The sequence below is a fragment of the Lethenteron reissneri genome, chromosome 40 (genome assembly GCF_015708825.2).
Source record: "Lethenteron reissneri isolate LAM-NWPU_2019-01 chromosome 40, ASM1570882v1, whole genome shotgun sequence".
NCBI lineage: Eukaryota > Metazoa > Chordata > Hyperoartia > Petromyzontiformes > Petromyzontidae > Lethenteron > Lethenteron reissneri.
Window position 1 is genome coordinate 2,541,225 of NC_083818.1, and position 22,451 is coordinate 2,563,675.

Consider the following 22,451-nt stretch of genomic DNA (forward strand, 5'->3'; position numbering starts at 1 on the left):
CACAACACAAAGATCCCCCGTATAGCCTTACAAGACTCTTGGGGCAATTGCTGTGTTAGCGAGCACCTATGAAGGCCGACACGGCGTATGAGGGGTTAGGTGGCCAGCTCCATGCCTGGCCATCTTTGTCTCCCCAGTTCTGATGTTTGCACACCGCACAATCCACTCGTGTGTGGGCCAAGCTGGCCTTGGGGGGGGGTCCGTGAATGGTTCAGCTGATGTTAGTTACGGCCGGGGATCGAACTCAGGTCGCCGTGTTCAGAGTGCGTGCAGTGTACGACACCGCTGCTGCCCACACGGCCGCGCCGACCCCCCCCTACACCCGCGTGTGCCCTGCCCGGCCGCACGTACAGGCGGCGGCGACGACAAAGGTAACGATCCGCGTGCTGATGTCGCGACCTCCTGTGTGCCTCCTCTCAGGTGATGAAGGAGGCCGTCCCTGAGCTCGCGCAGAGCGGCTCGGAGCCCGAGGAGGTGATGGAAGGAACGGACGAGGGCGTGCAGGGAGAGAAGGACCCCGACTTCAGCCAGGTGCGTGCGAGTGTTTGCGCGCCCGTGCGTGGCGTGGCATGCGCATTCGAGCTCATCGTGAGCGATGGGGCAGTTGTGGAGGTTTCCTTACCGGGCGGTGTGCGTATGACCCAACTCCAGTGAGGCAGCGGAGGTCTCTAAATCGACCGAGCGCGCTTATTATTTCATCGGAATGCGTAACGCTGCTGTGCAGAAACTTTCCTGGCCTGGTGCTCCACACGAAGCTTCGGGTCTTCCTGGGTACGGTTATGCCCTTTAAGGAGCCCCTTAAAGGAACATCTCCGCTGGTTTGAAACATTCAGCTTGGCCTGCCTACGATCCATCTTGGGTTTCACCAGGCTGGATCATGTGAGGAGTTCACAGATTCTTGAAAGATCTGGACATAGTCTCATCATCAGTTCACTCTGGTAGGCAAGGCTGCGTTGTCCGGGTCATGCAGCATTCCTGCCGAGCCACCGCATACCCAAGTTACTTCTGTTTGGGCATGCGGTGGCTGATGCGCTACAGGAGAATATGGAACCGAATGAACGTGCCGAAAGCCGGGACTTGCGGTGTCAATATCGGCCTCTGGAAGAGGCTCGTGAAGGACGCCACTGGGCAAGTTGGAGACAGTCGCCCTCCGGCAACAACGGAGGGTGGAGGAGCGACGCTCACAACAACGAGCGGTGCGCCGGGTGGCTAAAACGCAGCGAGGTGGCGCATTGGGGAGCATACTCTTTGGTTCTTTCGGTAAAGTCACGTAGGTATAAAATAAATAAAATCACGACGTTTCGGGCGCAACACAAGCGTCCATCATCAGGTGGGACAACCACAGCAAGAAACCTGATGACGATTGCTTGTATTGCGCCCGAAACGTCATTTAATTTATTCTATTTTATACCTACGTGACTTTACCGAAAGAACCAAAGAGTATGGATTCCTGCAGTCACGAAAACTTAAAATCTACAGTGGGGAGCGTTTGTATTGCATCTGCCGGTCCTCTCACCAGGAAACCTTCCACACTTTACATGGCCTGAAAGTGCACCTCAGCTGGCACGAGTGGCGTGATGACACTGCCACACATTGGCGGCTGTGTTATTGTATGGTACATGAGCAGTTGTGTTTGCGTGTGTGTGGGTGCATGTGTGCAGGAGGCGCGTGTGTGCGGTTCTTGGAAGTGGGTATGTATGTATGTAGGTGTGTGGCTGTTTACAGGGAGCGGTGGTGCAGTGGTTAGCACGCCGCGCTACAAACCAGGCCGCCCGAGTTCGATTCCCTCTCACGGCCAACATTAGTGACGATTATCTGAACCAGTCCTGGGCGTCTCTTAGGTCCACTCGGCCTCAAATGAGTGCCTGGTGCGGTATAAATATCACCACGTGGGAAGACAAAGGAGGCCGGACGTGGTGCTGGCCACCCACCCCCTCGCGTACCGTGCCGGCTTTCACAGGTGGCCCTCGCTAACAGCGCTTGCCCCAACAGTCTGTTACAGGCCATACGGGTGGCGAGGGGGATTTCTTTGTGTGCACATTGCGTCGTGGCGTACGCGTGCGTGCCTTTAGTGGGTGCGTTCCGCCGTGCGTTTGTGGCGTAGTGTGTGTGGAGGTGTGGTCCTATTGTGCAACCACTGGAGAATTGTTGTTGCTGCTGCTGCTGCTCATGTGGCAATGAAAGGTAAATGTCACCGACGCTCCCCCCCCCCCCGGGAGGCACGGTGGGCGGCCGCCGCTGTGCTGACGCTCGCGCCCTACCAGCAGCAGCAACAACAACAACAGCAACAACAACAACAGCAACAACAACAACAACAGACACCTGGGTTCAACTCCCGGCACCAGGGCGCCCCTTTTCTCATGAAGGAATTTGTACGGTCGCGCCCCCTCTTGCTCTGCGGAGTGGTGCTGGGGTTCCCCTAGGTCGACTCAGCCTCAAATGAGTACCTGGGGCGGTGTGTAAACATCGCCGCTTAGGGAGACAAACGCGGCCGGGCGTGGTGCTGGCCACCCACCCCCTCGTGTGCCGTGCCGGCCTTTGTAGGTGCTCGCTAACAGCACTTGCCCCGACAGTCTGGTAAGGCTATACGTGATATCTTTGTCTTTGGGGATTCCCCTAGGTCGACTCAGCCTTAAATGTGTACCCGGTTGCAGTGTGTAAACATCAGCACTTTTGTTCCATTGTTTGTTCTCTGAGCTTGCAATTAACTGTTTGGTTAACACTTTCCGACTCGGGTTAAACGGGTTTATACATTAGCTCGCTCGGGCTGGCCATTGCAGGGCGGGGGTGGGATGGGCGGCGGGGAGGGGGCATGGTAACGCTCCTAGAGATGATGATCGGGGCGGTGGCGGCCACGCTTCTACGTGGCTGCCTGCAAGGCAGCACTCTGTGGAGGCAGCAGCGAGGGTTGGTGAATCGCCGCTCGCCAGCAGACACGAGGACTACGCGAGGGGCTTTTGTCGACTGTCCCCGAGCGTATGGGATAGAGTGTTGTCCCCTCACGTGCGTGGGTGGTCTTCCGCTGCTCCGGGTTCTTCCCACACGTATAAACGGTCACCGATTGACTGAAAACATGTGAAGATTTGGAGGACTGCAGAGCAGTTGCTGGCCGCTGGCTCTCACCACCTGGCAGCCTTCCAGCTCGTGTCAGTGATTGCGGGGGCTGCAATTTGCATGAGCAACAATGTAGAACTAATTATTTTCTTTTACATCTCCCACACAACCCGATTAAAACGCCCCAGTGAAGTCGTGTTGCTATTTGCGACTCGCCCTGGAGCTGGCGGCGACAACCAAAATTGACAAAGAGGAGACACTTTTATATTAATTCGGTAAAAAAAAATCAACTCAAATAGTTCAAGAGCCGCAATGCATGTACGTGCGTGTGTGTATGCTGAACTTCTTTCGCACCGTACATAGCCAGCCGTGCTAACCGGAGGTGCGGGGGAAGGACAAGAAGCTTAAATGCGCAAAAAAAAAAGACGGCGGTCCTTAATAACCAAGGCCACGAAGCAGTCCTTGGAGGAGTTGCGGGTTGCTGATCACCAAGCCCGAGAGGAAGCCGGACCACTTTGGCCAAAGCGTTATAACCAACAACTTGGAGACTCGAACCAGAGCTTGAAGCACTGTGTGCAAATGTGCAAACGCGTTTTCCCTGACAGCTCTGACTGACTACCGTATCGATAGTTTAAAAACGAATTAACATTTTTTTTTTACTAGGTAAGGCCCCATTGAGCTATGTAGCTCTTTTTCAGAAGCAACCTGGCCACAAATGATAGCCCAATAAAGTGGCTTATCACGTGGACATTTTTTGCGGCCAAATACTATAAATGCTTTTTTTTTTATGTGGAGGGCAAAACCGTAGGACGCAGAGAAAAATCCACGCGACCACGGGGAGAACACGCAAACTCCAAATATACAGGCGTCAGGGCCGGGATCGAACCCAAAACCTTCTACGTAGCAGGCGAGGTAATGAACGTCTCACCGCCGCGTTGGGGAGCGTTGCGTAATCCATTGCCTGAGCATGATTTTTCCACACTTGTTCGCAATGAGGGCTGCTCGTGTAAATATACAATATTGGGTTTAAACATCAACGACATACAATTGAACAGGTCCCTCCAAAAAACACAATGCTCCTGTTCACGAGAAGAATTTGCAATTGACCCTTTCTATTATTTCTCAACTCCATTTAGGGTTCATACTCTCAGGTTTTTTCGGTAAAGTCACGTAGGTAAAAATAAAAATAAATAATAGAAATAATAATAGAAATAAAATAATAAATCATGACGTTTTGGAGGCAACACAAGTCTCCGTCATCAGGTGGGACCATCACAGCTACATTTACTGTATCAATTTTTAGCCGTGACGGTCCCACCTGATGACGGAGACTTGTGTTGCCTCCGAAACGTCGTGATTTATTAATTTATTTCTATTATTATTTATATTATTTTTATTATTTATTTTTTACCTACGTGACTTTACCGAAAAAACCTGAGAGTATGAATCCTTGCAGTCACGAAAGCTTCAAATCTAGAATCCATTTAGGGTGCCGCGAATCAGAACAATGCTGGGTTCGAACCCCGAGCCTCGTGTCTCTCCTTAGCCTTGTGTCTCGCCTTAGCCTCGCACGCACTCTCCATGCGGCTCCCGGTCTGCCGTGACAGCGGCCCAAGCTGGCAGGAGGAGAGGAGGAGGAGGCCTCGCACAACGGGACTTCGTTTCCTGCACGTTGCTGATGGTCGCTAAGAACGAGAGAGAAATGGGCCAGAGTTCATCCAATCGCAGACGGCTGTAATCAGGGCGCCCACATGTGACCGATTCCATCCAATCGCAGACAGTTCAAATCAGGGTCTCACATGTGACAGAGTCTTCAGTACTACATGCTGTGTTTTATTTTTCTCCACTTTAAGCGCTGCTTTTGACCAGGTCAAGTTTGACAACAGAGGTCTGATTCTGAATCAGTCGGGTGGCATTATCTTTTCATTGCCTGCGTAACGCTTTGTGGACGATACCTGGTCTGTCGCTCCACACAAAGCTTCAGGTCTTCTTGGCCAACTCATGCCCTCCCATCTCTATGCTTGCTCAACATGGAACCCTCAAATGGAACATCTGCACTGGTTAGAAACATTCAGGCGAGCCTGCCTACGATCCATCCCGGGTGTAACCAGGCTGCATTGTGTGAGAAGCTCGCAAATCTTTTAAAGATATCAGAGATTCTCAATGAGCCCCGGCAGGCATGGTTGCTTTGGCTGGGTCATGTAGCCTGCAAACTCAGCCACCGCATGCCCAAACAGCTTCTGTTTGGCTGTCTAAACGGGCACGGTACGGGCTGCAGAAGAGATGGACTGATGCGGTACAGGAGGATGTGGAGCTGAGTGGACTTGCCGATGACCGGTACCAGCAGTGTCAAAGTCGGCCTCTATGGAGGAGGCTCATGAAGAATGCTACTGGGCATTTGGAGGCAGTCGCCCTCCAACAACAACAAAGGGCAGAGGAGCGACGCTCACAACAATGAGTGGAGCGGACAGAGCTGGTGCATCTGCCAGTCGTCTCACTCAGCCAACCCATGCCACCTGGGTCTGGCCCGGAGTGCGCCTTGCCTGGCACAAGCACTGTGTGGTGGCGTCACCGCCACTTAGTGAAGAATGACTGCTGGTATTGTTGTTGTGTGCGTGTTGTTTGCTGTTTGTCTAACTCGGTGTCCTGTGGTGGCGGCTGCGGCAGCAGCAACCCCTCCCCGCCGCTAGACACTCGGCAAGATGAATGCTTGACCTGACGTGACACTGCACACGACTGCGAGTGAGTGGGAGCGCGTGTGTGTACATGTGGGGGAGTGGTAGCGGTTAGCGCGCTGCGCTACGAACCCAGGGACCCGGGTTCGATTCCCGCTCACAGCCACCAACGCCAGTGACGATTATCTAAACCGGTCCTGGGCCTCCCCAACGATGTGTAAACATCGCCGCGGGGGAGACAAAGGCGGCCGGGCCCGTGGTGCTGGCCACCCGCCCCCCTCGTGTGCCGTGCCGACCTTCAGAGGTGCTCGCTTACCAGCACTTGCCCCGATAGTCTGCTAAAGGCTACACGGGGGATCTTTGTGTGTGCCGTCACCGCGACCATCTCCGGCTCTCCCCAGCCTGTGCTGAAAAAAACTAAACAACGGGAGTGAGAGGAGGGGGGATGGACGGGAGGGAGGGAGGGAGAGAGACAGAGATCCTGTCAAGCTGCCCCAAGGTTCCTGTCGAACCGGTCTCTCACACCCCCCCCAACCACCCCCTCAAGTCACGGGTTTTGTTTAGGTGCTGTGAGCCAGCCGCAGATTTGCCTTCTAGGGACGAGATCAGGCGCAGCCTGTTCGTCTCGCTCGCTACCCAAGTGTGTGTGTGTCTTTGCCTGCATGTGTGTGTCTTTGCCTGCATGTGTGTGTCTTTGCCTGCATGTGTGTGTCTTTGCCTGCATGCGTGCGTGCGTGCGCCTGTGCCAGGCTGTTGTGTGGCAGATGCACAGGTGTTGGTTGCATCTGCCAGTCATCTCAGTCAACCAATGGATGGCACCTTGGTCTGTCCCATGACCTCCTTGACAGCGAGCCTCCGACACTTCACGTGGCCCTAGCGTGCCCCTCACCTGAAACAAGCGCCGTGGTGACGTCGCTGCCACTTAGAAGCGAATGGCGTTGATTGTGAGTGTGGAGCGGTGGCGCAGTGGTTAGTGCAGTGCGCTACGAACCCGGTCACCCCGGTGAGATTCACGCTCGCGGACAACATCGTTGCCGAATATATGAAGAGGTGGGGCGTTTAAGAACGAGGTGGGGCCTTTAAGTGTCTCTTAAAAGTCTGTAGGTTGAAGGCTGCTCCTGCTGCTGCTGTGAATGTGCAGCAATGGGATGATGACGATGGCTGAGTTCCAGACGAAGGGGGCTGCCACGGAGATGCGACGGCCGTCAGTGGCCGTGGTCCCGGTCCTTGGTGTGTAGAGAGGAGGAGGTTGTGAGTCGTGCTGCTGCTGTAGAGGAGGAGGTTGTGAGTCGTGCTGCTGCTGCTGCTGTAGAGGAGGATGTTGTGAGTCGTGCTGCTGCTGCCGTAGAGGAGGAGGAGGTTGTGAGTCGTGTTGCTGCTGCTGCTGCTGTAGAGGAGGAGGATGTTGTGAGTCGTGCTGCTGCTGTAGAGGAGGAGGATGGTGTGAGTCGTGCTGCTGCTGTAGAGGAGGAGGAGGTTGTGAGTCGTGTTGCTGCTGCTGCTGCTGTAGAGGAGGAGGAGGATGTTGTGAGTCGTGCTGCTGCTGTAGAGGAGGAGGAGGTTGTGAGTCGTGCTGCTGCTGTAGAGGAGGAGGAGGTTGTGAGTCGTGCTGCTGCTGTAGAGGAGGAGGAGGTTGTGAGTCGTGCTGCTGCTGCTGTAGAGGAGGAGGTTGTGAGTCGTGCTGCTGCTGTAGAGGAGGAGGAGGTTGTGAGTCGTGCTGCTGCTGCTGTTGTAGAGGAGGAGGAGGAGGTTGTGAGTCGTGCTGCTGCTGCTGCTGTAGAGGAGGAGGTTATGAGTCGTGCTGCTGCTGCTGTAGAGGAGGAGGAGGAGGTAGTGAGTCGTACTGCTGCTGCTGCTGTAGAGGAGGAGTTTGTGAGTCGTGCTGCTGCTGCTGTAGAGGAGGAGGAGGAGGTAGTGAGTCGTACTGCTGCTGCTGCTGTAGAGGAGGAGGTTGTGAGTCGTGCTGCTGCTGCTGCTGTAGAGGAGGAGGTTGTGAGTCGTGCTGCTGCTGCTGTAGAGGAGGAGGAGGAGGTAGTGAGTCGTACTGCTGCTGCTGCTGTAGAGGAGGAGGAGGTTGTGAGTCGTGCTGCTGCTGCTGTAGAGGAGGAGGAGGAGGTTGTGAGTCGTGCTGCTGCTGCTGTAGAGGAGGAGGAGGTTGTGAGTCGTGCTGCTGCTGCTGTAGAGGAGGAAAGGGGGGAGGATGAGGATGAGGGGAGTGCTCCCGTGAGATGCTGTAGTGCAGGGCGACGGGAGAGCGAGGAGAGGTGTGGAGGACGCCCGAGAGTAGAGGCGCCGTGGTGGCGCGGGCCGGAGGTCGTGCAGCTGACCCCGCTGCCGATGGCGGAGGAGGCAGCGGGAGGAGGAGAGGCAATCTGGGCGAGGACTACGTGGTGGGGGGGAGGTTGCATGGTTTTTCAGCGCGTGTGTCAGTGTGTGTGCGCGTGTGTTGGGAGCGGTAGCGTAGCGATTCGCGCGCTGCGCTACAAACCTGGCGATCCGGGTTCGATTCCCGCTCACGGCCAACACCAGTGACAATTATATGAACCGGTTCTGGGCCTCCCCTAGGTCGACTCAGCCTCAACTGAGTACCTAATGCGGTGTGTAAAATCGGTGCCACTGGGGAGACAAAGGCGGCCGGGCGTGGTGCTAGCCACCCACCCCCTCGTGGGCCGTTCAGGCCTTCATAGGTGCTCGCTAAAAGCCCCTACAGTCTGTTAAGGCTATATGGGGTATCTTTATTTTTTATCTTTGTGTGCGCATGTCTGTGTGTGCGTGGGTGTACACGTGTGTGTGTGCGCGCGTGTGTACGTGTGTGTGTACGTGTGTGTGTACGTGTGTGCGCGTGTGTGTGTGCGCGTGTGTACGTGTGTGTGTGTGCGTCTGTGTACGTGTGTGTGTGTATGCGTGTATGTACGTGTGTGTGTGTGCGTGTGTACGTGCGTGCGTGTGTGTGCGCGTACGTGTGTGTGTGCGCGTGTGTGCGTGTGTGCGTATGTGTGTACGTATGTGTGTGCGCATGTGTGTATGTGTGTGCACGCGTGTACGTGTGTGTGTGCGCACGTGCAGCAGGCCAACGGGCTGAAGCGGCGCCGCGTCAGCCCCGTCGAGAGCCCCGGCTCCGCAACGGCAGCGGCGGCGGTGGCGGCGGCGGAGGCGGCGGTGCGGCGCAGCGCTCGGCACCGCCGCGTGCGCGGGGAGAAGGGCCTCGTGGTGTCGGCACGGCAGACGCTCCGCGAGCTCAAGATACAGGTCCACCGCCGCACGACACACGCCGACGACGCGTGGATACACGTGCGAGCCGGTTCCGGACCTCCTGCGGACTGACTCGGCCTTAACTGAGACAAAGGTGGCCGGCCGTGGTGCCCACCGCCCATCCCCTCGTCGGCCGTGCTCGCGAACAACGCTTGCCCCAGCGGTCTGTTAAAGGCCGCACGGGGGATCTTTGTGTCTGCGTGTACAGATCATGCACGCGTTCTCAGTGGCTCCGTTTGACCAGAACCTGTCGGTGGACGGACGGATCCTGTCGGACGACTCCGCCTCCCTTGGCCACTTGGGCGTCCTCCCCAACTCCGTCATCCTGCTCCAGGTCTCTACCGCTCGCCCCATCGCCGTGACAACCCCTCCCCCCGGTCGCCGTGGCGACCGCTCGCTCGCCCAGTCACCGTGACGACCGCTTGCCCAGTCGCCCTCACGGCCGTTTGCCCAGTCACCGTGACATCTGCTGGCCCTGTTGCCATGACAGCTGCTCACCCAGTCTCCATGGCGACCACTCGCCCTGTTGCCATGGCAATGTCCTAGATGTGATGCGTGCCGTTACAAATACGCACCTAATCACCACGACAACTGTTCATGCAGTTGCCGTGGTGATAACAACTGTCCTAGTCACCGTGACGAACGTTTGCTCAGTCACTGCGGCAACATCTTGCCAGGTCGCCGTGGCGATGGCTAGCGTGTGCGCTTTATTCTTTCACCATGGCGATGACGACTATGATATGTCGATGAGATGGTGGTGGTGATGATGATGACGATCGTGGTGATGACGATGGATGGTGACCCAAGTGATCGTGGTGATAATGATTACGATGATGATTCATAATTAAGGTTTGTGTGGGGTTAGGTATTGTCGTAAACCCTCTACCACCCGACACAGCCAATCGTTACACCATGTGTGTACGTACGTATGTTGAACTTCTCTCGCACCGCACGTAGCCAAGCGACTGCCGATGGCTTCACGGCATCTGCTTAAGGACCCGAATCAGGAAGCATTTTTACTCGAGATCCGAGCTCCCGTTCATAACAAAGCCGATAATTCTGAATGCAAATTTGGAATCGTCGTTTATCCTGGAAGATTCCGATGGGCTGTGAAGTTCCTTTTCACGGATGTCCAGCAGTAGGGGGGGTGGGGGTCATCGTGTTGCATCAACAACCAACAATACAAACTTTAGACGATGTGAGTGCAAGATAGAGGCAAGGTAAGCAAGCCTCTGAAAATAAATAAAAATAATAATAAAGCATGGATGTACAAATTGCACAAGCACGAACATCCCTGCCGATTTGTCAACACCAAAAGTAAGCTTGGGGCAAGGTAGCAAAGCAACAACAACAGTCCCAGACCACAGCAAGACAACAACAACAACAGTCCCAGACCACACCAAGACAACAACAACAACAGTCCCAGACCACAGCAAGACAACAACAACAACAACAGTCCCAGACCACACCAAGACAACAACAACAACAGTCCCAGACCACACCAAGACAACAACAACAACAACAGTCCCAGACCACAGCAAGACAACAACAACAACAACAGTCCCAGACCACACCAAGACAACAACAACAACAGTCCCAGACCACACCAAGACATCAACAACAACAGTCCCAGACCACACCAAGACAACAACAACAACAACAGTCCCAGACCACAGCAAGACAACAACAACAACAGTCCCAGACCACACCAAGACAACAACAGTCCCAGACCACACCAAGACAACAACAACAACAACAACAGTCCCAGACCACAGCAAGACAACAACAACAACAACAGTCCCAGACCACACCAAGACAACAACAACAACAGTCCCAGACCACACCAAGACATCAACAACAACAGTCCCAGACCACACCAAGACAACAACAACAACAGTCCCAGACCACAGCAAGACAACAACAACAACAACAACAACAGTCCCAGACCACACCAAGACAACAACAACAACAGTCCCAGACCACACCAAGACAACAACAACAACAGTCCCAGACCACACCAAGACATCAACAACAACAGTCCCAGACCACAGCAAGACAACAACAACAGTCCCAGACCACACCAAGACAACAACAACAACAGTCCCAGACCACAACAAGACAACAACAACAGTCACAGACCACAACAACAACAACAGTCCCAGACCACACCAAGACAACAACAACAACAACAGTCCCAGGCCACAACAAGACAACAACAAAAACAACAACAGTCCCAGACCACACCAAGACAACAACAACAACAACAGTCCCAGACCACAAAAAGACAACAACAACAATCCCAGACCACAACAAGACAACAACAACAGTCCCAGACCACACCAAGACAACAACAACAACAGCAGTTCCAGACCACACCAAGACAACAACAACAACAGTCCCAGACCACACCAAGACAGCAACAACAACAACAGTCCCAGACCACACCAAGACAACAACAACAACAGCAGTTCCAGACCACACCAAGACAACAACAACAGCAGTTCCAGACCACACCAAGACAGCAACAACAACAACAGTCCCAGACCACAACAAGACAACAACAACAACAGTCCCAGACCACACCAAGACATCAACAACAACAGTCCCAGACCACACCAAGACAACAACAACAGTCCCAGACCACAACAAGACAACAACAACAACAGTCCCAGACCACACCAAGACAACAACAACAGTCCCAGACCACAACAAGACAACAACAACAACAGTCCCAGACCACACCAAGACATCAACAACAACAGTCCCAGACCACACCAAGACAACAACAACAGTCCCAGACCACAGCAAGACAACAACAACAACAGTCCCAGACCACAACAACAACAACAAGTCCCAGACCACACTGAGACAAGAATTCCGAATGACATCTCCAGCGAAACGTCGTCACCTTTTGAAACGTCGTGAGAGCGCTCTCCAACAACAACAACAACAACAAACAACGCCACCGTTGGTGGTGGTGCTGCTGCTGCTGAAGCAGTCGTACGTTTGTCTACGTCTAGATTCACGCGATGCACTTTCATTCGTTGGCTGTGCCGGGTTGAGGAGGGGTCTCCGACACATTGGTCACTCACACGACGACCTGACCTTTAAAAAAACAATTAACGATGGCGAAGATGATGATGAAGGTTACGATGATGATGGTGATGTTTCTGCCCGCAGGCCGACGAGCCGATTGCAGACTACTCGAGCATCGATGACATCACGCAGGGTGAGAAGATGGCTTGTCGCGTGTGTTGCGCCGCGTCTTGTGTGACCGACTGTTACGTATGACACTGTCTGTGTGTGTATAACGCTGTGATTGTATCACACTGTGTGTGTGTATGACAGTGTGTGTGTATGACGCTGTGTTTGTGTCTGCAAGACGCTCTCGGTGTGTGCGTGTGTGTATGACGCCAAGTGTATGATGCTATGTGTGTGTATGATGGTATGTGTGTGTGACGCTGTCTGTGTGTGTATGACGCTGTGTGTGCGTGTATGACGCTGTGTGTGTATGTGTGACGCTGTGTGTGTATGTGGAGAGCGGCAGTGTAGCGGTTAGCGCGCTGCGCTATGAACATGGCTGCCCGCGTTCGATTCCCGCTCACGGCCAACACCAGTGACGATTATCTGAACTGGTCCTGGGCCTCCGCTAGGTCAACTCAGCCTCAAATGAGCACCTAGTGCGGTGTGTAGTAAACATCGCCACTGGGGACACAAAGCCGGCCGGCCGGGTGTGGCGATGGCCACCCACCCCCTCGTGTGCCGTGCCGGCCTTCACAGAGGTGCTCGCTAACGTCACTTGGCCAAACAGTCTGTTAAAGGCTACACGGGTGATCTTTGTCTTTGTGTGTGTTGCAGTGTGCGTGCCGGAAGAAGGCTTCAAAGGTAAGTCCTCCGCCACTTTGCTCACAAAGTTTCTGTGTTCGCTTTGGAAACTCCTCCCTCCTGTTTCGTCTGTCCCGGTCTGTCTGTCGTCTGTAACTCTCTCTCTGTCTGTCTCATTCTGTATCTGTCTCTATCACTCTCTGTCTCGCCCGGTATGTCTATATCTCTCTGTCTGTCTCATTCTGTATCTGTCTCTATCACTCTCTGTCTCGCCCGGTATGTCTATATTTCTCTGTCTGTCTCGTGCATTCTGCCTATATCACTCTGTCCGTCTCGTGCATTCTGTCGCGTGGAACCACGCGCGTGCGTGCGTCTGCATGCGTGCACTTCCATACAACAACTCGGTCACTGCCACATGTTACTTTTATTTTTACATTATCAACAGCTCAAAATAGTATTACAATTTTTTTTTATCTCTCACTGCGTAGAATTGTCTGGGTATTAACCTGTTCCCATTGCAATGAGATGCGTGCACGTCATCTAAAAACTAAAACAATTCTGACTTTATCAGTGCCCGAAGCTCCCACAATGCCATGCGGGGGGAGCACTGCGCGTGTCACTGTTTAGTGCCAGCTCACGTAGAGTGGTGACGGTCGTGTCGCTCGCGGTTCTCCGCGGCGAGTGACGGCGTCGTTAAACACAGCGGGCGCTGCCACTACGCCTCTCTAAGCACGCTTCCGCGATTGGCCGGTGAACGGTGGGGGGAGGACACACCACCCGCGACCCGTCTCGCAACAGGGAAGGGGTGAATGTGATGACGCTTTGGGTGGGCAGATTTGAAAGGCGAATGAGCCTCCTGGTGCGGTGCATGAACGTGAGCACTTGGGAAGTAAAGGCCCTCTGATAGCACTTGCCCCTATTGTCTGTGTAGGCTGCGTGGGGGGTCTTTGTCTTTGGTTCGTGGCTTTGGTGGCTGTTGGCCATGAGGATGTATTCTCTCTGTTTGTCTACGTTAGTGATGGATTGTCTGTGTGTGCGTGTGTGAGGTGTTATCAGTGTGTGTGAGTGTGTAAATGAATGATGTATTGTCTGTGTGCGTGACTGTGTAAGTGAGCAATGTTGAACACGTAGCAGGCTTTTGCGACCAATATTCGTAATAAGGTTTTTAGGTGAGATCGCGTAAGTATAAATGTGTCGTAACCCTCCACCACCCGATACAGCCAATTAATAAGGGATTTGTACTTAAGCCCACGATGTGTTGGAGAGTAAATTCACGACATTTACAATTTGAGTAGTACGACGTTTCTCTGCTAATTAAATCCAGCATCATCGGGCGATTATGAGTGAGCAATGTGTTCTCTGTGCGAGTGAGTTTATGAGAGATGTATTCTGTGTGTGTGTGTGATGTATTCTCTGTGTGTGAGTGAGTGTGTGATGTATTCTCTGTGTGTGTGTGTGTGATGTATTCTCTGTATATGTGTGAGTGTGTGTGTGATGTATTATCTGTATGTATGTGTGTGAGTGAGTGTGTGATGTATTCTCTGTGTATGTGTGAGTGTGTGTGTGATGTATTATCTGTATGTATGTGTGTGAGTGAGTGTGTGATGTATTATCTGTATGTATGTGTGTGAGTGAGTGTGTGATGTATTCTCTGTGTGTGCCTGAGGACGACCGCTTGTGTTGCTATTGAAACGTCGTGATTTATTTTATTTTATGCCTACGTGACTTTACCGAAAGAACCAACGAGTATGTAGTTTCTGTATGTGTGTGATTGAGTGTGTGATGTATTCTCTGTATGTGTGTGAGTGAGTGATGTATTCTGTGTGTTTGCGTGAGTGAGTGGGGAGTGGTGGTGTAGCAGTGAGCGCGCTGCGCTACAAATCCGGCGGCCCAAGTTAAAATCCCGCTCGCGGCCAACGCCATTGACAAATATCTGAACCGGTCGTGGGCATCCCCTAGGTCGACTTAACCCCAAATGATTACCTGGTACGGTGTGTAAACATCGCCACTCGGGATACGTTAGGCGGTCGGGCGTGGTGCTGTACCGTGCCGGCCTTCAGAGTGCTCACTAACAGCACTTGCCCCAACAGTCTGTTCAGGCGATACGGAGGATCTTTGTGTTTATATGAGTGAGTGATCTATTCTCTGTACGTGTGTGTGTGAGTGAGTGATTTATTCTCTCTTGCGTGACAGTGAGTGACCCATGTGTAATCCCTCCCTCTCTCTCTCTCTATACACGTGAGTGAATTATTTATTCTCTGTGAGTGAGTGGGCGACGTGTCCCCCCCCCCCATCTGCCCGCCCCAGGCACAGGATTGCTGGGTCACTAGAGGCGTCACCGGGGGCTGGCGCTCTCCCATCGCCCGCCCCGTGCCGGGACCCTCGTCCCACGGTGTCGCCGCCGTCACCGCTCCTTCACCGGCGGCGGCGCTGACGGTGCCGTGACGGCTCGCTCACCGTGACGGTTATCTTCCCGTGTGACGACGGTTGTGACGACGGTTGTGACGACGGCTGCTTTGTTTGTTTCATCGTGACGGTTTTTCGCCGATACGGTTGTGTCCGCCCCGCCGGCGGCGGTGCTGGTGGCCGGTGGTAGCGGTTGTCGCGGTGACGGTTCTATGAATGTGTCACCCTTGCGTTGTACTTGGTAGTGTTGTGGGAGGTGGTGGGTGGGTGAGTGAGTGAGTGAGTGTGCAGGTGAGGGAGTGTCTGGTGAGGGAGTGAGTGACTGAGTGGGAGGGGGAGTGAGTGTCTGGGTGAGTGTGTGTCTATGTCTTTGTGTCTGTACGTGATCTTGTGAGTGTAGCAGCGCGACGAACCCGGCGACCTGAGTTCAATTCTCACTCACGGCCAACACCAGTGACGAGTATCTGAACCGGTCCTGGGCCTCCTGTAGGTCGACGCAGCCTAAAATGAGTACCCAGTGCGGTGTGTAAACATCGCCACTCGGGAGGCAAAGGCGTGGTGTTGGCCACCCACCCCCTCGTGTGCTGTTTTGGCATTCATATGTGCTCACTAACAGCGCTTGCCACAACAGTCTGTTAAGGGGCCATCCATTTAGTACGTACTTATGGAGGGGGGTTCATCCAAATGCGTTCGCTTGCATATGGGGCCACAGTTCAGTGTCTTCAAGTCCTGCCGGGAGAAGTGGGACTGTGGGAGAGGTGTCACTCCGTGTGCCACCAGGCCCCTGACTGCAGCTAGCACGCAGCTCGGCAAAATAAGTGGCCAGGGTACGCAACTTAATTATTTAATGCAGCCGGGGGTGGACTATCTGTTTGCTTAAACACGTGAATATTATTCATCCTTGTTCGTTTCTGCGTGGATGAAATATCGGCCGTTCTATAGGATTGGAGGGGTGGGGGTGCGTCAAGCGTACCTACGCAGGTGGGGGCGGGGGTGTAAAAAGTCTGCGTGCGTACAGGGAGGGGGGAGGGGTCAAGGTTTGACAGATTTTTGCGTATGTACTCAATGGATGGCCCCTATGGGGGATCTTTATTTTTGGTCTTTGTGAGTGTTGTGTGTCTGGCTAACAGCACTTGCCCGAATGGCCTGTGAAGGCTATATGGGGGATGTTTTGTTGTGTCTCTGTGCCTTTGTGTGTTTTTGTTTTGTGTGTGTGTGTCTGTTTTTGGCTGTGTGTTCCGATGCGTTGTGTGTGTTTGCTCGTGTCCTTGTGCCTGAGAATGCTAAAGTGTGTCTGTGTAGCAGTCTGTTGAGACTATGCGGGGGATCTTTGTCTTTTGTTTTGAGTGTATGGATGTAAAGTGTGTCAGTGTCTTTGTATGTGTGAGTGCACGTGAGTGTATGAGAGTATGAGAGTGTGTAAGTGTGAATATGGAAGTGTATGAGTGTGAGTACATGCCTGCGAGTGTGAGTGTTAGTGTCGCGGTTAGCGCGCTGCCCTAAGAAACCCGTTGACCCGAATTCAATTCCTGCTCATGGTCCACACCAGTGACAATTATCTGAACTGGTCCTGGGCCTCCCATAAGTCGACTCAGCCTCAAATAAGTACCTGGTGGAATGTGTAAACATTGCCACTGGGGAGACAAAGGCGGCCGGGCGTGGTGCTGGCTACCCACCCCCTCGTGTGCCGACAGTCTGTTAAGGCTATACGGGGAATCTGTGTCTATGTATGAGTGTGAGTGGACGAGTGTGGGTATATCAGAGTGAGTGTACAGTATACGTACGCGAGTGTATGCGAGTGAGTAAGCGAGTGTGTTGTGTGCGTTTTACTAAACAGTTGCGATGCTAGTGGCAGTGCGTATTGCACCACGCGATTGCAGTCCCTTGTTCATCGTTGCAGTTGTCACGGTTACGGTACAGCCCCCCCGCCCCCCCCCCCCCCCCCCCGTTTGCGTTGGGACTCCCCGTTCGACCTGTGTTTAACCGATTCATCATTGAACGTTTAACTTACAGCGCCGTTCTCGTTTTTGAGTTGGTGCAGAGGCTGTGGTGTGAGCTGGCAGGTTGATTAAAAGGGTCAGAGGTCAAGGTCTAAGGTGGGTGGGGGTGGGGGGGGGCACGTTCACCCTCCCCCACATAGGGCATCCTTATCGGGCAAGGTTGAGGAATAAACCACGGCTGAAAGGCACTCGCTGGGTCCCGTGTGGTTGCCTGTGCGGTGTCCGTGTGTGCCGTCCGTGTAAAGCTCCAGAATGTCCGGGAGGCTCGACCAGAGGACACGCGGTGAGCTTGGGAGCGCCTCCCTCCGTCAACGCCACCCACTTTGTAACTAGTCACGCCCACTCAACCACTAGCACCGCCCACACAGCCAGCGGATTGGCTCTGACAGCCCCGCCCGCTACTCAGGTAAGCCCCGCCCACTACTCGGGTAAGCCCCGCCCACTACTCGGGTAAGCCCTGCCCACTACTCGTGTAAGCCCCGCCCACTACTCGGGTAAGCCCTGCCCACTACTCGTGTAAGCCCCGCCCACTACTCGGGTAAGCCCCGCCCACTACTCGGGTAAGCCCCGCCCCCTGCTCAGGTAACCCCGCCTACCACCCGGGTCACCGTGAGTTGAGCACGAGGCCGGATCCGTTTTAAACTGGCGACAAAAACCTGGATTTTCAGGAAGGCTTTGTGAGGCCCACGGACGGAGGACGGGCTTTTTGATACCGCCAGAACTGTCCGACGAAATCCAGATGTCTGTTCGGCTTTTCTGTCCGTGTGGTTCCCGTGCGGCGTCTGCCTGTGCAGCGGTGGAGCCTGACAGTGCGCAGGCGGTGTAGCTGCACGGGGACCCACGGTCCGGAGTCGCCCGGAAGCCGGGCTACAAAGAGAGGCGGTGCGGGTGAACTTGGACAGGGGAAGGGGGGGGTCAGAGCGACTATACCAACCCTGCCACACACACACACACACCTGTGATGAAATACAAGGACCCTCATGCCTCCGCACAGTCCGTGGAGATCAGGCCCAGCTACAGAGAAGTAGCCTGTAATGAAACTGCATCTTCTTGGTTCTTTCGGTAAAGTCACCCCAGGCTTCAGACGCTGTCTTCCCGACAGACCTGTTCTTCACCTGAGGACGGCTGCTTGCGTTGTGGCCGAAACGTCGTGAGAATTATTTAATGTTTTATTTTTATTATTTTATTATTTCCCTTCTACGTGACTTTACCGAAAGAACCAAGAAGATTAATCCCTGCAGTCACGAAAGCTTTAAATCGAATTGGAAGTGCATCATCATCAGCCGCCGGGTCAGTCCTGTTCTTTGCGCCCTGGCTTTGCGTCCAGGAGCTCGGCGCCAGGTGTCGAGGCGTGCTGGCCACGACGACGAGAGGGTTTCACGAGTTCTAGTTTACGTTGATTTGCTACGCCTCCGTTGAGCGAGCGCAGGCTACATTGCTTTACTTATATTGCCCATAAACTAACATTCCCCAAAACGAACAGTGGTCCATAAACTAAGTGCTCGCGTAGACTTACATTGCCTGTAAACTTGATATTGCCAATAGACTTACTATTGCTCATCGACTAAATTATCCCATAGACGAACGTTGCCCGTAAATTTGACATTTCCCATGGACCAGGCGTCGGAGTCTTGCAAGGACGGATATGTGACGTTTTTTTATTAAGGGCCACAGTCTTGTGTTCACATTGCGGCTCTTGAAATATTGAGGGTTTTTTACAGAATAAAAAAATTATTAACACTGCCCCATAGACTAACACTGCCCATAGACTAACTCTGCCCCATAGACTAACTCTGCCCCATAGACTAACAATGCTCATAGACTAACACTCCCCATAGACTAACACTGCCCATAGACTAACACTGCCCATAGACTAACTCTGCCCCATAGACTAACTCTGCCCCATAGACTAACTCTGCCCCATAGACTAACAATGCTCATAGACTAACACTCCCCATAGACTAACACTGCCCATAGACTAACACTGCCCATAGACTAACACTGCCCATAGACTAACACTGCCCATAGACTAACACTGCCCATAGACTAACACTCCCCATAGACTAACACTGCCCATAGACTAACACTGCCCATATACTAACTCTGCCCCATAGACTAACACTGCCCATAGACTAACACTGTCCATAGACTAACACTCCCCATAGACTAACACTGCCCATAGACTAACACTCCCCATAGACTAACACTGCCCATAGACTAACACTGCCCATAGACTGACACTGCCCATAGACTAACACTGCCCATAGACTAACACTGCCCATAGACTAACACTGCCCATAGACTAACACTGCCCATAGACTAACACTGCCCATAGACTAACACTCCCCGTAGACTAACACTGCCCGTAGACTAACCGCACGGTCCGTAGCGTGGCTTGCATGGACACAGTCGCACCGCTGTACATGTAATGACACAAACGAGTAACAACTCCTCCTGACAACGGCTCCACTTAGCCCCTCAAGACAACGCGTCGCATTTCTCCAACGGTCGCGGTGCTGGAGTCGTAATTCACGCTCCGGGTGCGTTCGGAGATCCGCGACGATCTCGGAGCAATCATCATCGCGTGATGAAGGAAGGCGCTGCTGCTGCTGCTGTTTCACAGACGCAGCCTGCGGTAGTTTCCCAGTGGTCGGTGGTGGGCGACGTTGCTGCTTCTGCTGTGTGTGACTCCACATTGAGTCATTTACGGTGTCATTTTGCATATTTTGGACCGTAACCGTTTAACCCCAAGCCACCGCCTCCTCAAATTTCATGCCCGGCGCCTCTGTCACCACACGCTGCATCCTCCTCCGTGTCACATGACGTCGTGGGCGCCACGGCAGTGAGATGTTAACTACCTCGCCTGGCATACAGCAGGTCGTGGGTTCAATCATATCCCTGACACCTGTACATTTAGAATTTGCACGTCTCTCTCTCCCCATGGTCGCGTGGATTCTTTTCCCCGGGTCCTTCGGTTTTCCCCTCCACTTAGTTGAGCCGTCACTTGTGGCCAGGTGGCTTCTGGGACAGAGCCGCACAGCCCAATGGGCCTTAAACTCGTACAATAAAAGCAAAAGAGTTCGTAGTTTATCACGTCCGCGGTACAATCATTCTACAACAACGCTGTACGACAATTCTATTCGCGGTCGCATGACGGGCCGCGACCCGCTCGTGCGGCCGCACCTGCAAACTCTTGACGGTTTACTGCGGCGGGGCGTGCCCCCCCCCCCCCGGTCGTTCACCCCAAGCGTCAGTCGGTCATCCGAGACTGACCTTTGGGTTTTTTCCCTCCACGCAACGTGTCCGGTGGCTCCCATTTGTTCGCGCGCGGGGGGAGGGAAAGGGAGGTGGGGAGTGGGGGGGGTAGAGGGCACGGGGCAGTGCTTGGCACGACGAGCGGAGCCGAGCAAACGCCGTGGAGCCCCGAGCGGCTCTTGGGTCCCACCAGCACCACGGTGGGCGAGATGTTAACTACCTCGCCTGGTGTACAGGAGGTCGTGCGTTCAATCCCAACCCTGACGCCTGCTGCTGTATATTTGTAGTTTGCGGTGTCTCATCATCATCACGGTGGCTACGAGATGTTAACTACCTCGCCTGGTATGCAGGAGGTCGTGGGTTCAATCCCGACCCTTGACGATGTGTGTTGTATATTTGGAGTTTGCGGTCTCTCTCTCATCATCATCACGGTGGCTAGGAGATGTTAACTACCTCGCCTGGTCTACAGGAGGTCGTGGGTTCGATCTCAACCCTGGCGCCTGCTGCTGTATATTTGGAGTTTGCGGTGTCTCTCTCCCCGTGGTCGCATGGATTTTTCTCCTGGTCCTCCGGTTTATCCCTCCACATTTAGAATCAACGTCACGCGTTTAGAGTATATGGTTGCTGTACATTTCCACGTAATAAGCCACGTCGTTGAGCTTTCATTTGTGGCCAGGTCGCTTGTGAAAAGCTATATAGCTAAGTGAGCCATACCTGGTAAAATAAAAGAAATAGTGTAGGAGTTTAGTTTAGGATTCATTAAAAAAAATGTGGGTGAAGTCAAATGTCAGATTGAAGTCCTTGAAATCCTCATCAACAATGCGATAATTTTGGTTCTTTCGATAATTTGATATCTACTCACCACATTCTTGCCTGCATCTCTCTTCTTTAATCTGACTCCATCTCTGCCTACATCTCTGTCTCTCTTATCTTACTGCATCTCTCTCTGTGTCCTCTCTGTCTCTTCTGTCATCTTACGCGAGAGTGTATAAACCAGAAGGGAGTAGGCCCCGCAACATTATTTCAGCTTAGGCCCCCCCCAATGGGCTGGCATTGGGGGGCCCTTTACCACACGCACGGTCAACACACACGGTCAACACACACACACGGTCAACACACACATGGTCAACACACACATGGTCAACACACACACACGGTCAACACACACACACACGGTCAACACACACACGGTCAACACACATGGTCAACACACACACGGTCAACACACGCACAGTCAACGCACGCACACACGGTCAACACACATGGTCAACACACACACACGGTCAACACACACACATGGTCAACACACACGGTCAACACACACACACACACACGGTCAACACACACGGTCAACACACACGGTCAACACACACACGGTCAACACACACATGGTCAACACACACGGTCAACACACACGGTCAACACACATGGTCAACACACACGGTCAACACACACGGTCAACACACACATGGTCAACACACATGGTGAACACACACACGGTCAACACACACATGGTCAACACACACACGGTCAACACACACACGGTCAACACACACACACGGTCAACACACATGGTCAACACACACGGTCAACACACACACGCTCAACACACACGGTCAACACACACACACGGTCAACACACACACGGTCAACACACACGGTCAACACACACACGGTCAACACACACCTGGTCAACACACATGGTCAACACACACACGGTCAACACACACACGCTCAACACACACGGTCAACACACACATGGTCAACACACGGTCAACACACACACGATCAGCACACACACACACACGCTCAACACACACGGTCAACACACACATGGTCAACACACACGGTCAACACACACACGGTCAACACACACATGGTCAACACACATGGTCAACACACACACGGTCAACACACACACGCTCAACACACACGGTCAACACACACACACGGTCAACACACACATGGTCAACACACACGGTCA

General features: G+C 53.4%; 1 protein-coding gene across 2 annotated transcripts in view; it reads left to right on the plus strand.

Annotated features, from left to right (window-relative positions):
• Window positions 1-17,400, plus strand: part of USP48 (ubiquitin specific peptidase 48) — a 34,627-nt gene extending 17,227 nt beyond the window's left edge. Inside the window, exons 22-27 of one of the 2 annotated variants that reach the window (XM_061568045.1) lie at window positions 421-531; window positions 8,796-8,978; window positions 9,190-9,315; window positions 12,162-12,210; window positions 12,840-12,866; window positions 15,114-17,400. In XM_061568045.1, coding sequence (XP_061424029.1) covers window positions 421-531; window positions 8,796-8,978; window positions 9,190-9,315; window positions 12,162-12,210; window positions 12,840-12,866; window positions 15,114-15,136 — 519 coding nt within the window. In that variant the 3' untranslated portion in view covers window positions 15,137-17,400. The remainder of the gene's footprint in view (window positions 1-420; window positions 532-8,795; window positions 8,979-9,189; window positions 9,316-12,161; window positions 12,211-12,839; window positions 12,867-15,113) is intronic. The other variant, XM_061568046.1, reaches the window with a different exon arrangement.
• Window positions 17,401-22,451: the final 5,051 nt, after the last annotated feature.